This window comes from Colletotrichum higginsianum, chromosome 9 (genome assembly GCF_001672515.1).
Source record: "Colletotrichum higginsianum IMI 349063 chromosome 9, whole genome shotgun sequence".
Classification (NCBI taxonomy): Eukaryota; Fungi; Ascomycota; class Sordariomycetes; order Glomerellales; family Glomerellaceae; genus Colletotrichum; species Colletotrichum higginsianum.
This window is the reverse complement of record NC_030961.1, coordinates 435,011-453,629: the sequence shown is the minus strand read 5'-3', so window position 1 is coordinate 453,629 and position 18,619 is coordinate 435,011. Positions and strand designations below refer to the sequence as shown.

The 18,619-nt window shown below is 52.5% G+C and overlaps 6 protein-coding genes across 6 annotated transcripts; 3 read left to right on the top strand and 3 right to left on the bottom strand.

Annotated features, from left to right (window-relative positions):
* Positions 1-163: 163 nt before the first annotated feature.
* Positions 164-1,529, bottom strand: CH63R_12385 (LipA and NB-ARC domain-containing protein; the record flags this gene model as incomplete). The annotated part of the gene is made up of 4 exons (XM_018307359.1): positions 164-589; positions 657-1,266; positions 1,326-1,388; positions 1,450-1,529. The coding sequence occupies 4 exons, from the start codon at positions 1,527-1,529 to the stop codon at positions 164-166; spliced, it is 1,179 nt and encodes a 392-aa protein (XP_018151776.1).
* A 1,334-nt stretch (positions 1,530-2,863) lies between these two features.
* On the top strand, positions 2,864-6,332 carry CH63R_12384 (NACHT and Ankyrin domain-containing protein; the record flags this gene model as incomplete). Its single annotated transcript, XM_018307358.1, has 3 exons — positions 2,864-5,007; positions 5,071-5,740; positions 5,805-6,332. 3 exons carry the CDS (start codon positions 2,864-2,866, stop codon positions 6,330-6,332), a joined length of 3,342 nt encoding a protein of 1,113 aa, XP_018151775.1.
* A 2,087-nt stretch (positions 6,333-8,419) lies between these two features.
* Positions 8,420-9,844, top strand: CH63R_12383 (Aspartic protease; the record flags this gene model as incomplete). Its single annotated transcript, XM_018307357.1, has 2 exons — positions 8,420-9,062; positions 9,150-9,844. 2 exons carry the CDS (start codon positions 8,420-8,422, stop codon positions 9,842-9,844), a joined length of 1,338 nt encoding a protein of 445 aa, XP_018151774.1.
* Positions 9,845-10,561: 717 nt separating this feature from the next.
* On the bottom strand, positions 10,562-10,770 carry CH63R_12382 (uncharacterized protein; the record flags this gene model as incomplete). The annotated part of the gene is given in 2 exon segments (XM_018307356.1): positions 10,562-10,674; positions 10,683-10,770. Coding segments are annotated over 2 exon segments (201 nt in total).
* Positions 10,771-13,547: 2,777 nt separating this feature from the next.
* CH63R_12381 (CFEM domain-containing protein) lies at positions 13,548-14,326 on the top strand (the record flags this gene model as incomplete). The annotated part of the gene is made up of 3 exons (XM_018307355.1): positions 13,548-13,620; positions 13,717-13,859; positions 13,919-14,326. The coding sequence occupies 3 exons, from the start codon at positions 13,548-13,550 to the stop codon at positions 14,324-14,326; spliced, it is 624 nt and encodes a 207-aa protein (XP_018151772.1).
* Positions 14,327-17,425: 3,099 nt separating this feature from the next.
* On the bottom strand, positions 17,426-17,954 carry CH63R_12380 (Endoribonuclease L-PSP; the record flags this gene model as incomplete). Its single annotated transcript, XM_018307354.1, has 2 exons — positions 17,426-17,724; positions 17,786-17,954. The coding sequence occupies 2 exons, from the start codon at positions 17,952-17,954 to the stop codon at positions 17,426-17,428; spliced, it is 468 nt and encodes a 155-aa protein (XP_018151771.1).
* Between the last annotated feature and the right edge of the window lie 665 nt (positions 17,955-18,619).

The following is an 18,619-nucleotide window of genomic DNA, read 5'->3' as shown; positions in this document are numbered from 1 at the left end:
ATGGAAGCGAGGTTTGTACATTTATTCTCAAGTAGATGTTATGTATTATAGCTCTCTCTCTCTCTCTCCCTCTCTCTCTCTCCCTCTAGTATTACATTCTTACTCCCTTTCCCACAGCAGCCTTCAATCCAAATTCCTGCCCCTTAAAGCCCTTGTCTGCCTGTCAAAAGGAAGTCGGCCCCTGAAAAGTATTCCCGGTAACAAACTTTCCATTGCCATGGTTGTTGATGCTGCCAGATATCACGGTGTCCCCTTGGGAATAGGAAGCACCTGACGGGTACCATTGTGCATTTGACCCGTATCCCAGAGGCAGGTGACTGTTTCCTGGCGGAAGATACGCCCCCGTAGCCCCTTGAGATGAAGCAGGGGCTCCGAGCCCCGGCGATGGCATCGTCTGGCTGGAGGCGGTTGGAGCGGCTGCTGCCGATCGCTGGGCCTTCTGGATCGCCCGAACCCATCGTAGAATCTCTGTCGATACTGAAAGATAGCCCGGATCCTCGGCGCTCGAGAACTTGGTCATGTCCATGTGGTTCTTGTGAATACCGATGGAGTTGTACGCTGGCAGAATGGCCGAGTGTTTAGGAACGATCTGTGGCGACTGGGTGTAAGTAGATCTCCCAACACCAACTTTGACGCCTCCAGGGTCAAGTGCTCACCTCGCCAGCGCCCTTGACGGGGAGCTCCTCGTAGAAACAAGTCATCTTGAGGGGCGGGCGGCCTTGATCGGCTCGGTTCCTCAACATGGTGTGGAAGTCGCCCTGGATCAGCGCGAGGACCTCGGACTCGGGCTCGAGCACCTTGAGGATGCTCGTGTTGGTCTTCTTCACGACCGTGGCGATCTGCCCGAAGACGGTTGCCCATCCCGCAAGGGTCGACCCGCAGTGCGGCGTGCCCATGAAACAGACCCCGGCCGTGCTGTCGTAGACGCTCCGGATGTGCGCTTCGGCGCTGTTTCGCGACGCCAGCATGGCGTCCTCAAAGATGAGGCCGCCGAGGCTGTGGACGACGAAGATGACGGGCCGGTCCTCGGTGTCTGTTCGCTCACGAAGCTGCGATATCGCGTTGATGAGGTTAACGGCGTGGTTGCGGACTCTGTTCTGCGAAGCGGCCGCCCAGAAGTGCACCACGTCGGCGTCGTAGCCGAATGTGACTATCCTGGTTCTGGGGACTTCGTCTTTCAGGAGATGAGCAGGCCAAAAGACGCCGGTCGACTTGTCAGTCCATGTAGTTTCGCGATTCCCCGTCAGTCCATGGACGAAAACAATGCTAAGCACGTATTCTTTAGTCCGCTTCGTCATGAATTTTAAACGGGATCAACCGCTCACTCTGCGACTGCGTCTTCGGCGTCGTGGCACTTTTTCAGCCCATACGTTCCTTTGGTAGAATATCTGCGGCTACGTGAGCATCTCATTTGTGGAGGAAGTCATATCTTTTACTCAAGAAACATACCTCGCTTCTCCGGCTGAACCGCCGCTGCCTCCGTCTTCATCGTCGCCAGACCGGTCCTTTGCAGAGAACCGGGTGAGCATGTTGCGCGTTTCTGAGCACTTCGCCTACAGTCAATCAGCGATGGTCAAAATCCTCCTCAGAAGGACGGAAAACGCAGTTTTACTCAAAAGCAAACGCGCCAATTTGTTGAGGGGGGAGGGAGAGGGAAACGAACAGGGGCTGGAAGGATGGATGCATGGGATGCATGCCAGCCCAGCTCCGACAGCCTTCATGGCTCATCATTGGGTCAAAGCCTGTTCTTTGTTCACACCTTTCCACATCCAGCCTCATTTGTTCTATTTCAAGAAAAGGCTGAGACCATCTCAATGTATCAATCACTTGTCGGCCGTGTCGTTCAATGTGGTAGAAGAGCTTAGCAGGCGCTTGTTGATCGCAGTTATTCGCCGCCACCAGCTGGCAGTCGTGTGAGGATCCATCTGACGCCAACCAGGCACTACCAAAGCCTCAGACAAGCGGTAGTTTTCGTTGACTCCTCAGCTTTTGCATGAAGTGTCCTACAATGTGGACGTCCACACTCAAGGGTCTTGAAATTGGGTTGGAGGGGCTGAATGCATGTGCCGCTCCCGGACCTCATGACCATCGTGGGCGTATTTCTTAGCGCCCACTTCTCAACATGTGTAAGTGCTTACCATCTGCAGTCAGACTGTCACGGTAGGATTTCAATTGGACTCGGCCTGCAGCTTGTATCCCAGCCTGCAGATGACCCCGGCCCCCTTGGCCAACCCTTGACAAGGTCCTCGCCACAGCCTTATTCACGCTGGCGTTGTTTAGATTTCCTCACCTTGCCCAAAATCTTGAGATTTTCTCAACCGTCCTTTTTTCATTCTCCGTGCCGATGCGTACGGAAGACCAGTGTCCTCTCAACCTGCGTCTTTGTCGGCCATCGAGCAGTCTTTTGAGCAGTTGAAGTTAGTTACATCGGATTCCCGAACCAAAGTCTGAAGATGGCCAGAAACTTCCACTCCGCGTCGAGCATTATCTCGGGGACGCTTCACAACCATGATTTATCGTTGACCGGAAACAGCTTCCAGGGTAGCCACCTGCATTTCAGTTCGTAAAGAAGCCGTCTCCCATATCGACTATGCCAAAGGAAAACATGGTCAATGGCTATTAACCAAAGTGCTCTGAACCAGACAACAGCAGCGGAGCCAATACGGAGTTGGACTGCAGGAAAGCCCTCTTCCTCACAAACCCGGTCGACGACCATCACGAAGTCGAATCGGAAAAGCCTAGCCTGGTTCGAAAAGCCTGCGAATGGATTCTTAACAACGCCAGCTTCCAATCATGGTTCCACCACGACACGGAGCCACAGCTCCTATGGATATCTGGAGGCTCTGGTATGGGGAAGACGATGATGGCCCTGTTTCTGCTCGACGAGCTGGAGAAGAACGAGGCGTTGCGGGGCGCACCGAACGATGTTCTGTTGTTTTACTTCCTCGACACGAGGAACGAGAAGCGTAATACCGCTGTGACGCTTCTTCGAGGCCTGATCTATCTGTTGCTCCAAGCTCGTCCGGCGCTGCTGAGCCATATTCTACCCGACTTCGAGATCCAGAAGGAGGGCTTGTTTGCACAGACGTCCTTCGAAGCGCTGTGGAGGATATTTGCAAGCATGTTGCGGGACCCGGCCATCGGGACCGTACGCTGCCTGATCGACGGGCTCGACGAGTGCCAAGAAGCCAGTCTGGTCCGCCTCTTGCGAAAGATCACGATCTTGTTTGGACAAGAGCAGCATGCTCACCGGAAGTCTCGTATGGAAGGCGCCCATCTGAAGATGATCCTCATCAGCCGCGAGGCGCCGGCTTGTATCCTTAACAATCTCGCCAGCTTCCCACGCATCGATATTTCCACTGCGCCTACCGGCGGCAAATTTCGGAAGACCATCGTCAACCAGGAAAAGGGGCCGACTGTGACGACGACGACGACGACTTCGCTTGGGGACTCTTCCCAACCCAAAAGAAGGTTGGCACACATAATCAGGTTGGCCATGCAAGAGAGGCAAGCCAGTTTGGAGGCCGAAACAGCCAACGCGCAGAGAATTGACGGCCATAACAAACCCCAGCCCGCGCTTGAACACGGGTTTGCGAGTCTATCCCTGGAGGAGTCTGCTTCACCTCCGCCGCTGAACCACACAGGTCACGGGGCTGCCAGTCAGCAGACCGCGGCGGACCAGTATACGTTCGACCCGCCTGTAGAGGATGAAGACACAGATGAGTCTCAAGACCCATTTGCTGACCCGTCCAACGACCAGGAGTCGGAGACCCATGCTCAGTGGGTTATCCAAGCCCACGTCGAGGCGCAAGACGACGAGGAAGAAATAGAGACCGGACAGGGTTCTCTGGAACACTACATTGATGCTAGGGTTGCCGAACTGTCACGGGAGATGGGATATGACGAGTCCGTTTCCGCCATGGTCGATGCTGGGCTTCGTAGCAGGGGTGACGGCACGTTCCTCTGGGTCAATCTCGCTGTCGATGAGATCAAGCGGCACCCTGTTTCCCAGCTAGAGGATGTCGTGGACCAACTGCTGCCGGGCATCGACAACATGTACTGCCGCGCGCTGCTTCAGATTCCTCCCAGTCTCGTTCCTTTGGCAGCGGCTCTTCTCCGGTGGGTCATCGCTGCTCAGCGGCCCATGTATCTGAGCGAGCTATCGACCGCCCTCACCCTCATGGGCTTCCACTCCTCCGACCCTCCCGAGATGGTCAGGCAGGGTATCGCAGCGTGCGGAGCTTTGCTGTCTCTGACAGAAGACGAGACAGTGCAGATACCTCATCTGTCGGTCGAGGATTTCCTGACGGCGAGAAGCGGTCCACTTTGGAGCGATGCCAACCTCTCCCAGTTCTACGTCGACACAGCTCAGGTGGATGGTGAGATCGCATCTCTCTGTATACGCTACCTTGAGCAAGGGTGTCTCAATGCCGGATGGGTATCGGGCGAAGTCGATGATCAAGCCAAGGCACAGCGGCGAGTTGCCGAGTTTCCACTTCTTGTGTATGCCGTAATGTTTTGGCCGGACCATTTGCGGACGGCATCGCATCCCCAGGTCGACCTCTCCTCGCTCTTCTTCCAGAGTAACTCGGCTATCAGGAAGAGTTGGTGGTTGACATACTACAACTGGACCTCGAAGAAGAGCTTTTATTGGGTGCCTCACAACTTCAACCTCCTCCATCTGGCCGCCTACGTCAACATACCCTACATTGCGCGGCAAATGGAACTCGCTGGCACTCTGGCCCCGCGCCTCGACAGCAAAGATAGTGATGGATACTCGCCTTTGGCCATTGCCGCCTCTGCAGGCAACACGGAGATATTTGCCTATCTATCCGAGCGAGGAGCCAGCCAAGAGTGTCCGGGGGGCGAAGACGTTTTCCGGTTGGCTTGTGAGAAAGGACAGGCCCAGATCGTAAATTACCTGCTGGACGAGGGGTACGATGTCAACAAAATATACGATCCCAGCGGCAAGGATTTGTTCAAGGCCGTTCTTAGTTTTGCTCGCCGGTAAGAGAATTTGATGGTTCCTGCTCGCTGTAATGAGATTGTTACTGACCTGGTGTGCCCAAGGCCCCTCGGTTTCGTCAAGGAATTTAAGACCCTTGAGAGAGACCACTTGTCTCTGTTAACCAGTAACTCCGACTGCGGTAACACGGGCTTGGATCTGGCCTGCGTTTTTGGTCACGCGTCAGTCGCGGAGCTGTTTCTTCGCAGGGGTGCCGACATTTCCATCGCAAGCGAAACCGGCTGGACCGCCCTTCATGCCGCCGCGTGGACGGGGCAACTTGAATGCGTCGTGCTTCTTCTGCAACACGGCGCGGACGTTCTCGTGGCCACTGACGGCGGACTCAATGCCCTCCACTGCGCCGCGTCTCGAGGGAAGACATCGGTGGTCTCTCTCGTCCTTGAGCAAGGGGTGGAGGTCGATGGTCTCACGATAAAGGAGAAGACAGCGCTGCATCTTGCCGCAGCTACCGGGGGCTCCGAGACAGTCAAGGTGCTTGTTGCCGCCGGCGCCTCTACCGAAGCCCTGTCCCAAAAAGGAGAGACGCCTTTGCACGTGGCGGCGCGCAAGGGAAACCCAAAGGCCGTCGAGGCGTTGCTCGCGATGGGAGCAGATCCACACGCTATCAACATGGAAGGAAAATCCCCGGGCGAGATGTTGAAGGGCATCAAAAGCTTGACGGAAGAACAAAAGGAAGCGTTGAGGATAATAGAAACGTTTGGCACGACCGGCAGTGTAAGCCTGGGCACTCGCTCCGTTCGAAACTATTGTTGGTGCTGATGCTAATCACGACTTTCAGATGACGAGCGAGTCGTACCAGGAGGCATCCGAAGCCCCAGCGGCCACAACAATGAGCCCAACCACAGGAGCAGGAAGCCCTTCTCCTGGCCTTTTATCACCGACCTCCACTCTCACATCTTCCTCTCCTTCCAACTCGCTACCAGGCTATTCCACATCTGCCAACCAGGGCCATTCATCACCGCATGAGAGTTGGCAAAACCCTCACCAATCTTACTCTGGTTCATCGGCATACAGCCCCGGCGCGTATTCGTCACCCCCATCGCAGTTCGCGGCAGGTCCGCGACTGTACGAGCCTGCTCTGGCAACAGTCTACCAGTATCCCGGTCAACAGCAAACCCAGCAGCACTACGGACAAGTGTTACCGCCACCGTTTAGCTACACGCCTGGGATGGGTGGGCAACAGGGAAATGCCGCCATGGGGACGTATCTGCAACCACCGTCACAAGTGCCGTCAACCGTCCAAAAGAGAAAGAGTTTACTGAGCTTAAGGGGCTTATCGGAGAGGGCGGAGAGGCTTCTCAAGTAAGCCATGAACCGGCTCTGAGATGCATTCCGCATATGTGTTGTCGCGGAGCGGCTTGTGGTACAATGTCGTTGTGTACGATGTCATTCGAGATGAAGCCGATCCCAGTAACCAGCTCTGGGTATCGGCGGACTGAAAGGTAGCTCCGCTACTCTCTAGCTCAAGGGAAGCGTGCTGTACATCGTAGACTCTTGCTCATGAGTCAGATGAGTTGACTGTGAGACCAATCACAGTCAAGGTAACAATTATTGAAACAGACGCATTTTGCAAAAGCATCTAACAAAACTAGGTTGTCCCCTCCGCCCATTTCGTACGTGCTGGCCGGCGGCGGCTATTGTTTGACGTACTAGCCCTCGATTTCACACATGCTCCAAGCAACTACAACAATGTAAGGTATTTCGAAAAGGAATTATCATGAAAATTTGAAGAAGAGGACATTGGAACTAGCAAGAATCTATAGAACCGTCTCATCTCCTATAATAATACTTTCAGAATTCATGTGCCGAACTCAGGGCTTGTCAATAGTTTAGGCACATCTTCAGGGCATGTCTCTAAACCTGGAAAAGATTTTTGGATACAGCGCCCAAATCAGGAAAACATAATGTTTTGCACACAGGACGTCTTAGACGTCGTAGTCGGCTCTCGCGACAAGCGCTTATCTACACTCCCAATCCCGAACAGAGCAACTGATCGGATACGCCAGACAGATCTGATAATTGTTCCCGTGATGCCCGTCTGTCATAAAGCTCTCGGAGACTTTCTGAAACGCATCAATACCGGAGCAGCTGCCCCGCGATACGCTGCCACATGAGCACTTGTATTCGAGCTGTCTCCCCACTTGCTGTTCTTGTGTTGCTACAGACTTTTGCCGCGATTTCCCAAACACATGATGACACCACAGCGGCAAGCGTTGGATGCCTAAATCCCTATTGTCCATTTTGCTCCGTGTTATGGTCTTGTTCTGTAGCTGGGGCTATGTGATGTACTGTATGTTACTATCACCTAATGAAACAGTCGCGTACAGCCTTTAACCTTGCTTGTTATAGACACTAGCGCGCTCCAATGCGGCGGAACCTCACAACCCAGTTTCAGAGACAGGTGTGTGTCACGGATGAGACGAGCAAGGAACACATTGACAGAGGCCCGCGATTACCGGCAACTACCGAGTCACTGGGCGGCAACACATGATTCAGGCTGCGAGTCACGGCCGCGGCCAACCAGCTTAGACGCGGAAAAAATAATGCGTTGAGCAGGCCGATGCCTGTCAACCCCGGGACAAGCCGGCAAAAGAAGACAAAAGAAGGCACAAGAGCCGCCAATGGACCAAGTAAACTGTAGTGTAGGACCTCAACGTTAGAAGTTGTAGCACAAAGATACAGAGTCAAGAGATTGATACTAGAAGAATGGGTAAAGTAGTAATGAAATTAACTTCTAGCATAGTCTCCAAAAGGAGCTCGCTCTACACCCAGTTCAGACTGATGTTGGAAAGAGACATTGTTAGTTTTACAATAGTAATGATGCGGCAGGATTTTCTTTGCTTTTGATACCCCTAACCAGGACCTTCAAACCTTGTATCCCTTCCCACAGTAATTCTGACACCTCCCCAAACTGCTCGACCCATTTCAACTGACACCCAACTTCGCGTGTAAGCTGTGGATATCTTCTGTACAGAAACTCTATTGCCGCCAGGGGGATCCATCGTCTCGGGATCTGCCATACGAACATCGTCCCATGTTCCCATCTGTATCAGATTGTCTACGGCGGCTGCTGCCTGTACGATGTAACTTGTAAGACAGGAGGCAAAAAAGGGACGTGACTCCTACGAGGATGTTTTCCATGATCCACTTTCTGCAGGCCGAACATCTGTCGTGTTTTGAAGTCACATTTCCACGGAATAATTGTTGAACAGACCGCCCCCTCCTACAGCATTTATATAAGTCGGTGATGGAGTTGGTTGAGATTCGTCTTAGCAATCTGCATCTGCTGTCGCCTTGTCTTTGTTGCTGCTTGGTCTCTATTTCGAACGCTGGAATCGTCTTTATAATACTCGTTCAGAGATTTGGTCTTCTTTTTGTTGCACGCTCTCCCCAATGGCGGATATCCGACGCCCGTTGGCGCTGCTTGTCGGCGCCCTGCTCTCCTCCCAGTGTCTCTCTGCACCCGCCGGCGGGGCGGCTCCGGCGCCGGCCGCAAAGGGACCGGCCGGAGTGGTCCAGATGCCCATCATCCACTTTGACAGTGAGGCGACGGGCATCCTCCCCCTGGTCGACGTGGGCATCGGTAACCCTCCGCAAATGGTGCGGATGATCATCGACACCGGCAGCAGCGACCTGATCGCCGCCGAGACCGGCAGCGCCGTCTGCAAGGACCCGGAGCAGCAGTGCACCAAGGGCAAGTCCGGCCTCACCCTCGGCTCCTTCGACCCGAAGCAGTCCAAGGGGTTCCAGAAGGTGGCCGGGCAGACCCTCGACACCAGCTTCGGCACGGGGGAGTCCTACCAGGGTCCGATGGTCAAGGACGCGCTGACGCTCGGGGGCGCGCAGGTGCCGGCCGCCCAGATCGGGTTGATGGAGACGGGGAAGATCCCGCCAAAGACGCCGTCCTTTTCGGTCTTTGGAGTCGGCCCCGTGGGAAACGAGGGCGCCTCTACGCCATACGTGAACGTCCCGGCTCGTATGAAAGAGGCCGGGGTCGTCAGCAAGAATGCCTACGGTGTATATCTCAACGACTTTAGTAAGCAACTCTCCGATCCGGCTGGCTGTGCGACCTTCATTCGAGAACCCTTGAGTAGGCACGGGAGCTGACGTTTTATCAACTTAGAGGGCTCGGATGGCTCCATCACCTTCGGCGGCATGGACACCGCCAAGTTTGACGGCAAGCTCCAGGACGTACCTCTCATCCCAGATGATCAAGGCAACTTCGGGAAGTTCGTGGTGAGCTTCAGTTCCATGTCAGTAAGCGGGCAAGCCGGTGCCGGCACCCAGGGCGGCAACGGCACGGACAAGAGTAAAGGAAAAAGAAAGGGGGCCCGGGCGGCCAAGAAGGGCGGCGCCCCGGCCGCCAACCTCATCTCCCAGCCATCCCCGGCTCTTTTAGACACCGGCAACCCGGCGCTCAACCTCCCGCTCGAGGCCGTTACGGGCATGGCGAAGGCGCTTGGTATCAAGACCGAGAAAGACGGCGACGCGACCCTTCTCGGCCCGATGCCCTGCAGCTTAGGCAGCGCCGGCATGAACCTCGTTTTCGGCTTCGACGGGGACGCCGTCAAGATGAACGTGCCGCTCGGCATCCTCATGTTTCCCGACACTGGGAATGGCAGCGGCGGCGGCGGCGCGGCGGGCCAATGCCGCATGCCGCAGGTCGTCGGCTTGGAGGGCGGCTTGGCCAACGGGCTCACGAGCCTCGGCGCGCCGTTCTTGCAGGCCATGTACGCCGTCTTTGACACGGACTTGAATAAGATCTCGCTGGCGCAGGCCAAGATGAACGTGACGGAGTCCAAGGTGGTGCCGTTCTGAGGCCTGTTTCTGCTTGGAGTTGTGCGAGATTCTGTGCGAGGTTCGGGTCGAACGGCGTCAGGCACGCAAAGACGCAACTTGATAGCGAGCGGTCATTTTTCAATTGATTTCTGGGCAAATCCTCTCAAGCATGTGGCATCGGTTTCAATTGCTCCCATAAGAGGGGCCAACGGGCGGTTGATCAGACATATGCTCAGTATGGTACTCCCGATCTATGTGAAAAGAGCAGCTTGGCCAGACCGGCTTCTTGTCGAATAGATCAGACTCTGTAAGCTTCTCGACAGTGCTTATGGTCGTGGCTCTCGACGTGTCGTCCTCATGCGTGACGTCGCTTAGCGCAAGTTGATCAAGGACATAGGAGTTGTGCTCGGCAAGTTCCCTCCTGTCTGGGTCTTAGACCTCGCCGTCGAATGGTGTCATGGATCTCTTTCATGTCCTTGATTGCTGCCGTGGCTATGGCCTGGCTGTCTAAGATGTTCTTGGTGTTCGGATCCAGCTGTAGGGAGAAGATGAAGCAGCACAACCCGTTACGCATTAGTATAATCTGCTCAAAGTACAGTTATAACCCAAGCTAGCTGAAGATGACTGAAGGTTTCTGCTGAAATTTCTTGGAGAGCTTCGTTCGGTCGTTTTCTGGTCGGCGGTGGAACTAAGTACATTCACTGAGAGCGAATGCTCGAGTAACTGCTCGACGGCAACAAAAGCAAACCGACCCGTCTAATCCCACTCATTGCGTCCGATGCACTTGCTCAGGTCATCGCTGTGTTTGGCATCGAAAATATAGACGACGTGCTCTTTGAAATACTCAAAGAAGAGCAGCTTCAACATAGCTTCGTACATTTGGGGTTATAAAGGGCCGTGATCGCGCAGAAGACTGAGTGGCTCTTCTCCATGTCGCGGCAGAGCTCTCCCGTGGCATTCACCATAATGGCGGAGGGTTCCGGGGGAAGGCGGACTTGTCGTGGCAATTAGTGTCCGCACCGGTACTCGCAGGTCCGGTTGCGGCCGGCGCGGAAGTCCTCAAAGAAGAGGTGAGTCAACAAATAGTAATCCAGTCAGTCCTCATCGTTATCACAAGCCTCGTTATCACAAGCCTCGTTGACGGAGAGCCGGTCTAGTCATCTGGCGCCGGCCGTGCTGGTGCTGGTCACGGGTTTTGCCTTCTTTACCACAAATTTTGAACTTGTGTGGTCTTTTCAACTTTTTTGCCGCCTTTTCCCTTCGCGTTATTCTTCCTCGGTGCCACGACTTCTCGCGGGACCAAGACCGGGTCCCACGTGACCTTCTCTCACCGGCTTGCCGTGAGTGACAACGATCTCGGCGAGACTTTAGGGCCCGATGGGGCGAACCTTGTCAGATCCCGAGTCCGGATTTAGCTTCTTGATCTTGGGACGGGCTGTTGCTCGCCGGGGGTGGGGATGGAGGGGTTCAAAGGTTTAAAGTTGATCGCTGTCTGCTTCAGCCAGTCGATGAAACGGGCTTGGCAGAGCTTGCAGAGCGTTCAATTTCTACGTTGGAACTGAAATGAAGCTTTGACCAGATAAGGTGGCGAGCTATGGTGTGGCGAGCTGCCGATGGAATGAAATTGTGATGACAACGCAAAAGTTAACCTGCAGTTACTACCGCAGCAACTGTTGCCTTCCTGTATGTAGGCTTTGTAACACAGCCCCCTTCCCGTCAGACGATACGTTAGGTTGCAAACCTTCTGATCGGGCACATTTGACCGAAGTCTATCGGCTTCAATCCCGATTCAAGGTTCGGCTTCAGGCGTTTACTGTCTGACTCAGTTGGCATCTTTCACTCACGTCCTATGTATTCAGTCACAGCATACCTCACAACAGGTAAAACTAGGCTTGTAATCGAGACGATGGCACGAAACTAGGCACGCAGTTATTGGCATCACGACAGATCACAAGTCAGGAACAGCACCACGACTCTACGCGATTTTGCTAATAGCCTTTTCGGTTACTACTATTTTTGACAAGTTTTTTGTACGGAGTTCTGTCGGTTGATTGATTCTGTGGTTTCACTTGGTAGTGTAGTGTGCGGAGCTGATCTGTCCTCTCAACTAGTTGCTGTCACTCTCATCGCCAAGACTCTGGGTTTCCCGTCTGTTGGAGTGGATGAGAGAAAGTCGCTTTTGAAAACCCCCGATTGATCAAACCCGAACTTACACCGTACTGCGGCTACATTACATCGTACCCTTTGGTTTGCAAGATCGGCCGAGCCGGGTGGGCCAGAGCAGTTACTTAGAAAAGGAGGTATGTTAGTTGTTATGACGGGAGCTAGGTAAAAAACTGTGGTTCAGTCGTTCGCCATTCACGTCGTCAAAGCCTTTGTCATCGAATCAAAAAGTTTTCTCTCGACCGCATCCACGACGGCGTCGCAGACTAATCATAAAAAGGCTGAGGGAAGGAAAACATCAAATGCTTCGTCACATACCCCCCAAATCCTGCGAGTCCCGCTGCAGCCCCGTATTTGTACCATGGATAGTACACTACGGCAAAACTGAAATTCATGTTCAGCAGTAATAGAACTTTGATCCTCCGATTAGGTTAAACCCAGATCGGGACTGTAGTCTAGGTATCCCCGCACGTATCAAAGTTACCAAATCGAGGTGTGTCGGATTCGGGTTCCGATGTACTGTGGCTGTTTATTTATCCTTGCCAGGTAGACTGGAGATTTGCAACCACAGAGCCCACACTTAGCTTAGCAACAGTACATTTAACTCACTACACACTCAGTTCTGCTTTGCTGGTCCGTCTGACAAGGGCGGGGGGGGTTAGCTGGCCTAGGGGTAAAACTCACTGCAAAGCATGTTGGTAGAATCGCTTCGTTCTTCTCTTTGATAGGTCGTTCATGCTGGTTGTGGCGTTGGAGCCTTCCTGGATGAACGTTTGGTGCTTATCTCCAACGAAGAGCCGATTTTTGCTGCTGTTGTGCAATTGTGGTTGAGATCCGTTCAGGCGCCGACAGCTCGGTGATGTCGTCCGTGCTCTGAATCCCATAGTCTGTGCTGCGAACTTGAATCAAGAAGTTAGTTACAACGAATGGCCCAGTTGGTTTGCGGAGCTATGGAACCCAAACCTTCACAAGTTTCCAATAGCCGGAATCTTCTTTGTACTCTAAAAACAACATTTGCAGACGCATGCAATGTATGCAGATAACTGAGTCAGTCACATAGACTTGGACCACCAAACTCCCAACATCATAAGCTTTTGGTAGAGCAAATGATCCTTACCAAAAGGTAGCAGTGTGATTGTCCCTCCCTACCTCGCAGAAGGAGAGAAGCAAATCGCATTTAAATACCCCCCATGTTCAGGTTCGTTCGACAGATGTGTGTGTGTGTGTGTGCGCGACGACCCCGACCAATACATTCCCAAGCCTCAACGAAGAGCGGCAAAGCCAATGATTGCGGTCACGGCAGTGACGGCAGTGACGAGAACAACGACGACATGGGCGAATAAGCGGGCGTACCTCACAGAGGACACGAACAACACGAACATCAGCTTTTTCAACTTCGCCACATACGAACTGCTGTACGTCGTCGTGTCTCTCATGACCTTCCTTGATCTGTTGACGCTGTCCTTACGACTTGCGTCTCTGCGGGATCGTCGGGCACGACCCCAAGCCGATGATTATTCGGCAATGCTGGCTTCTGTAAGCGTCTCAAAACAGCCAACAAAGGCCACCGTTTCGCCCAATGGCCGAGTTTTCCACTAATAGGCTCTCTGGAAAGTTGTTTGCCACTGCGACAGGAGTCATTGTTTTGTACGGTGCGTGGAAGCCCAATACCCTTTGGAAATGTGGTTTCGCAAGCATTTCACCGGGCTCTCGAGATTCATACTGAATTGTTCCATCAAAAAAAACAGGAGCCGTCAAGCGTGTCACCGGTCGACACGATTGGGACCCATGGCCTCTGCCAGAAGGACCCTGGCCGAAGAGCGACTACTCGTGGGATACCAAGGACACCGACCATCCAGTGTTCGGCTGGCTATTCCAAATCCACCTCAAGGTACGGTTTCAATCCTCACTCAAAATCTCCTCATGGGACAGACTCATGTGGTACAATAGGTCAACTATGCCCTCAACTGCATTGAAGGTGTCGGCATAGGTGTCGTTCGACTTGCCTTCTTGTTCCTCTTCCGCAAGCTCTTTAGGCACCAAGGGCGCCGATACATAATCCTGATAGATGTCCTTATTGCATTTGTGGCGGCCTTCATGCTAGTATATACACTGGTCGCTATCTTTATGTGCGGCATACATTTTGAGGCGCAGTGGACCAACCACGACACGTCAAAGCAGTACTGCTTCACGTCGATCACTTACAGCTTTTGGGTCTCTGTTGTAACGGCTATCCTCGACATGACCGTTTTCCTGGTACCAATGTACCCACTGTCCAAAATCACATCAACGTGTACGCACCAAGCTGAGAAGGGCGTCCAATCTTGGGGGGATGTTACTGACCCTTCCGCGCTCTAGTGACCAACGAAATGAGGACTTACGTGTTGATTGTCTTTGCATTTGGCTTCTTGTATGTCCTAACTGGATTTCCCTCATCCATCGTATTTTTTTTCTTTCTATTTCTCTCCAATCTCGTTTCTTCAGCCAGAGCTCACGCTAGTTGTCCTAGAGCTGTGATATCGTCAATTTTCACATTAATCATTTACACCCCATGGTACATTTTCCCAAGTAAGTTACCAAATGCCTAGAAAGAGACCTCTAAACTAATTTTACTAGTCGATTACATTTACATCTGGCTACGTGAGCATGGGGCGGGTGACGGTGATGCATTTGGTATGCACAAGAAAACAAACCTTGCCCTCTTGATTTCGTATCACTTTTTCCCCTACCAAGCAAGCCTGCTCTAGCAATACCAGCTATTTTACTGACTGGGAACATTGCGTCTACCACGACAGGCTGGTCCGGAACCACAACGCTTTGGTCCTACACGGAGCTGTCTATTGGCGCTGCCGTGTGCAACTTACCGGTTATATCCCGTTTTCTCATGCGAAGGTGGTGGGGCGCGTCCAGGCAGGCCATAGCACATACTATGAGCCAGGTCGTCACGAGGAACCGGAGAGTGGTACGCCGGGAAAACGACCTCGAGTCGTTTGCACTGGAGAGCGGTACTCTGGATATAGCCGCCGGGACGAGAGGGTCCGTAAACGCGACGAACGACAAGCCAGGACAAGGTGCCATTACCGTGAGGGAGTGCGCACAAAAGAGTGGCTCCAGCAGAGATAATTGTAGTTCTGAAGGCACTGGTCACACCCAAAGCCAGGACAGGACTAACACACAAAGTAATGCGTAAGTCAACATACCCACATCTGGCCCCCCCCCCACATCTGGCCCCCCCAAAAATGCCTCATCACCATCACCAGCCTCCTATTTTCACCAACTTCACCACATCACAACATTTACAGTTCTTAACCAAATGACTTCATTTTTTCTACATAACCTTTTATAGTCCTTATGGGCAAATACACCGAGTATGAGGTCAAACAGGCCTTAGATGCCGTCGCCAATGGCCAGTCTATTCACAAGGCATCATCTGAATGGGGGATCCCAAGGTCAACACTTCGTCATCGACTCCAAGGTGTCTAAGCAAGGACAGCTGCTTTCTGTGACCTCCAGAGGTTATCCCCAGATCAGGAGGCTAAGCTGGCTGAATGGGTGCGAATCCAGCATGCCCTTGGCCTTGCCCCAACTCATCAACAAGTGAGGGTATTCGCAGGAAGGATCCTTCATGCTATAGGGGACACAGAGCCTATAGGAAAGGGATGGATCCAAGCCTTCTTGAAGAGAAATCCATCAGTCAAGGTGCAGAGAAGTCGCCCTATAGATTCAAGACGTATTAATGGGGCATCTACTGAGGTCATCAGGGACTGGTTCAAACTCCTCGCCATACCAGAGATCAAGGGCATTAAACCAGCCAATAGATACAACATGGATGAGACTGGTATCCTTGAGGGCCAAGGATCTAATGGGCTAGTGCTAGGCATGTCTGAGACGAAGTCTGTCCGCAAGAAACAGCCTGGATCAAGGGCATGGGTATCCATCATCGAATGCATCTCTGCCCTGGGCCATGCCCTTGATCCCCTCATCATATATAAGGGCAAGACAGTCCAGCAGCAGTGGTTTCCTCTAGACCTTGGCCCTTATAAAGGATGGCAGTTCACTGCAACAGAGAATGGATGGACTACAGACGACACTGCAGTTGAATGGCTGCAGAAGGTCTTCATCCCTCAGACTGTCTCCCAGGGCAAGGAGGGCAAGGAGGAGGCCAGACTGCTTGTTGTTGATGGCCATGGGAGTCACACAACGACGGAATTTATGTGGCTCTGCTATATTAATAACATCCACCTATTGTTCTTGCCACCACACACCTCCCATGTCCTCCAGCCACTTGACCAGTCAGTCTTCAGCCCTGTAAAGGCAGCCTATAGGAAGGAGCTTGGATACCTCAGTCAGTGGAATGACTCTACTATTGTAGGCAAGAGGAACTTTATAGGCTGTTATCAGAAGGCTCGTCTGGCAGGCCTGACAATGCAGAACATCAAGAGTGGATGGAAATGGACTGGACTATGGCCTGTCTCTATGGCGAAGCCTCTTATGAGCTCATTACTGCTCCCATCAACACCAGGGCCATTAGATCAGGCCTGCAAAGGGCAGTCTGGAGGCAAGGAAGCTGAGGGATGGGCATCTGCGTCATCTGCAGTGGTGTGGTCGACGCCAAGGAAGATGAAGGATCTGGCTGGCCAACTGAAGCTATTCACAGAGCTGGATAATGACGCCAGTACTCAACGCCTCCTTTTCATGAAGGTGAAAAAAGGGTTCAGTGAAAAGGCATATGAGCTGGCAACTGCCCAGCACAAGCTGGAGCTTCTGCAGGCCCAAGTGGCCAATACTGCAGTGAGGAAAAGGAAGGCAGTCCAGCTGGATCCTAACACTAAGTTTGCCACTATCTCAGACGTGCAGAAGGCGCAGGTTGAGGCTGGTGAAAAAGAGGATACTGCAGGTGAATCCAGCGAGTCTGATTTACCTAGTGAAGCTGAAGACTGTATTGTAGTGGCATCTAGAAGAGGGCAGTAATTAAGTGAAAATGGTGGTGATGTTGGAGATGGCTTCATTTTTGGGGGGGCCAGATGTGGGGGGGGGCCAGATGTGGGTATGTTGACTTAACAGCAATGTAACGGTTAACGAGTGTAACGGCCTTCACGTGTGGTGGTCATAATTGAAGTGTAAAATACAACAGGATAAAACAATTGGCAGATTCTGTTCCCAGCCTCAAGATCTAAGCCTGAACTGGGGAATCAAGCAGTAGAGAGTGAGACAGCTTCACTCAGTGCGTTTCGACGCAAGAACCCGTGTCAGAGGTTGTGAATCTGAGAGTGTCCGTATATTTGGCTTATAAGAATAGTCGTTAGACATCTTCTTCACGTCTTACTAACTAGGAAAATGCTTTACTGTCGTTCAGTTCTGTGAGTTGTTTGTGGGTGACGATGTCTGTCGTTGAAATATTTGTAAAACGTCCGCATTGACAGCCAACAGATTTCACGCTCGAGAACATGTTGAGCGTTAGGGGGCCAGAAAAGTCCCCTCCACCTCCACAATATCGTCATCGTTTAGCCTCTGCACTTCGATGATTGTCCTGGGTGGGTGTCTGTTAGGATCGTTGCCCCAGAACTCCGTCTGTGCCTGGTTGCACAGCGGCCTGTAACGATACATGTCCGTCGTGTAGACTACCAAGCGCACTGCCGAGAAACGGTCCGTCCCAGCCAGCTCGGCAAGCTGAATCATGTTGGCGTAGGCCTGGCGGATCCGGTCGATGCCGACCGGCGCAAGAGTGTCGTTGGATGGGTAGATGCCTCGCATGCCTATCATTGTCACTCATTTAGCAACTAAATGCCCGGTTGTCTTGGACCCGGAGCTCCTTACCAGCAATGTAGACAGTGTTGCCTGCCTTTGACATCAGGCTCCATGGTCCAGTGGGTGTGAACAGTGTTGAGGGGTTGTAGATTTCAACGCCCGCAGGGGAAGTATAGTTAGGTTCTAGAGCGAGCGAACTTGCCGCAGACAATAGTGAAAAGATACCAAGGAGTTTCATGTTGGCCTGAGTAGGTCTGCCAATGAACAGACAAGCAATTCCGACATACGAAAAGCAAACCACGATATTCGATGAAGCAGTTATATGCGCGATTATTCCAGAGCGGCCTGCTGTGTTTCCTGCGGCACGTGACATCATACCAAGACTTACTAGCAGGCTCAAGGTCGCGTACGCCTTGATTTTAGTGAGTCCCAGTCTTGGCATTCGTACCATGACTTGTCTTTGCATCTCCTCTAATGCCAACCCCTGATGGCGCTACACTCAACACAACAAATTACAAATACCTAACAGCCAGTATCGTTCATAAAATCAAAAGCACTTTTCGAGAGTTTCGTCTCACAATCAAGTTCTTTGTTCGCTAATTGTTCTACATCTAAGCTGGTTGTAAACCTGGCTTGATGCTGGTTTTTTTTTTATACACACCGAAGAAAAGGGAAACAGAGAGCGAAAAGCCTACGGAAGAGAAACTCGCGAATGACGTATAGACAATTAGCACGGTTAGGTGCCCCAGTTGGAATGAAACAATGTTGTAAGGGATAAAGGGCGTGAATGACTGCCTGTAATTAACAGCGTTTGATTTTACGGCAGACATTAGAGTCTCGGGTTGTCTGTTTGATGGATTGGAATGTTCTCATCCGGTGTCAAGTTACCGGACACCGCTGGGT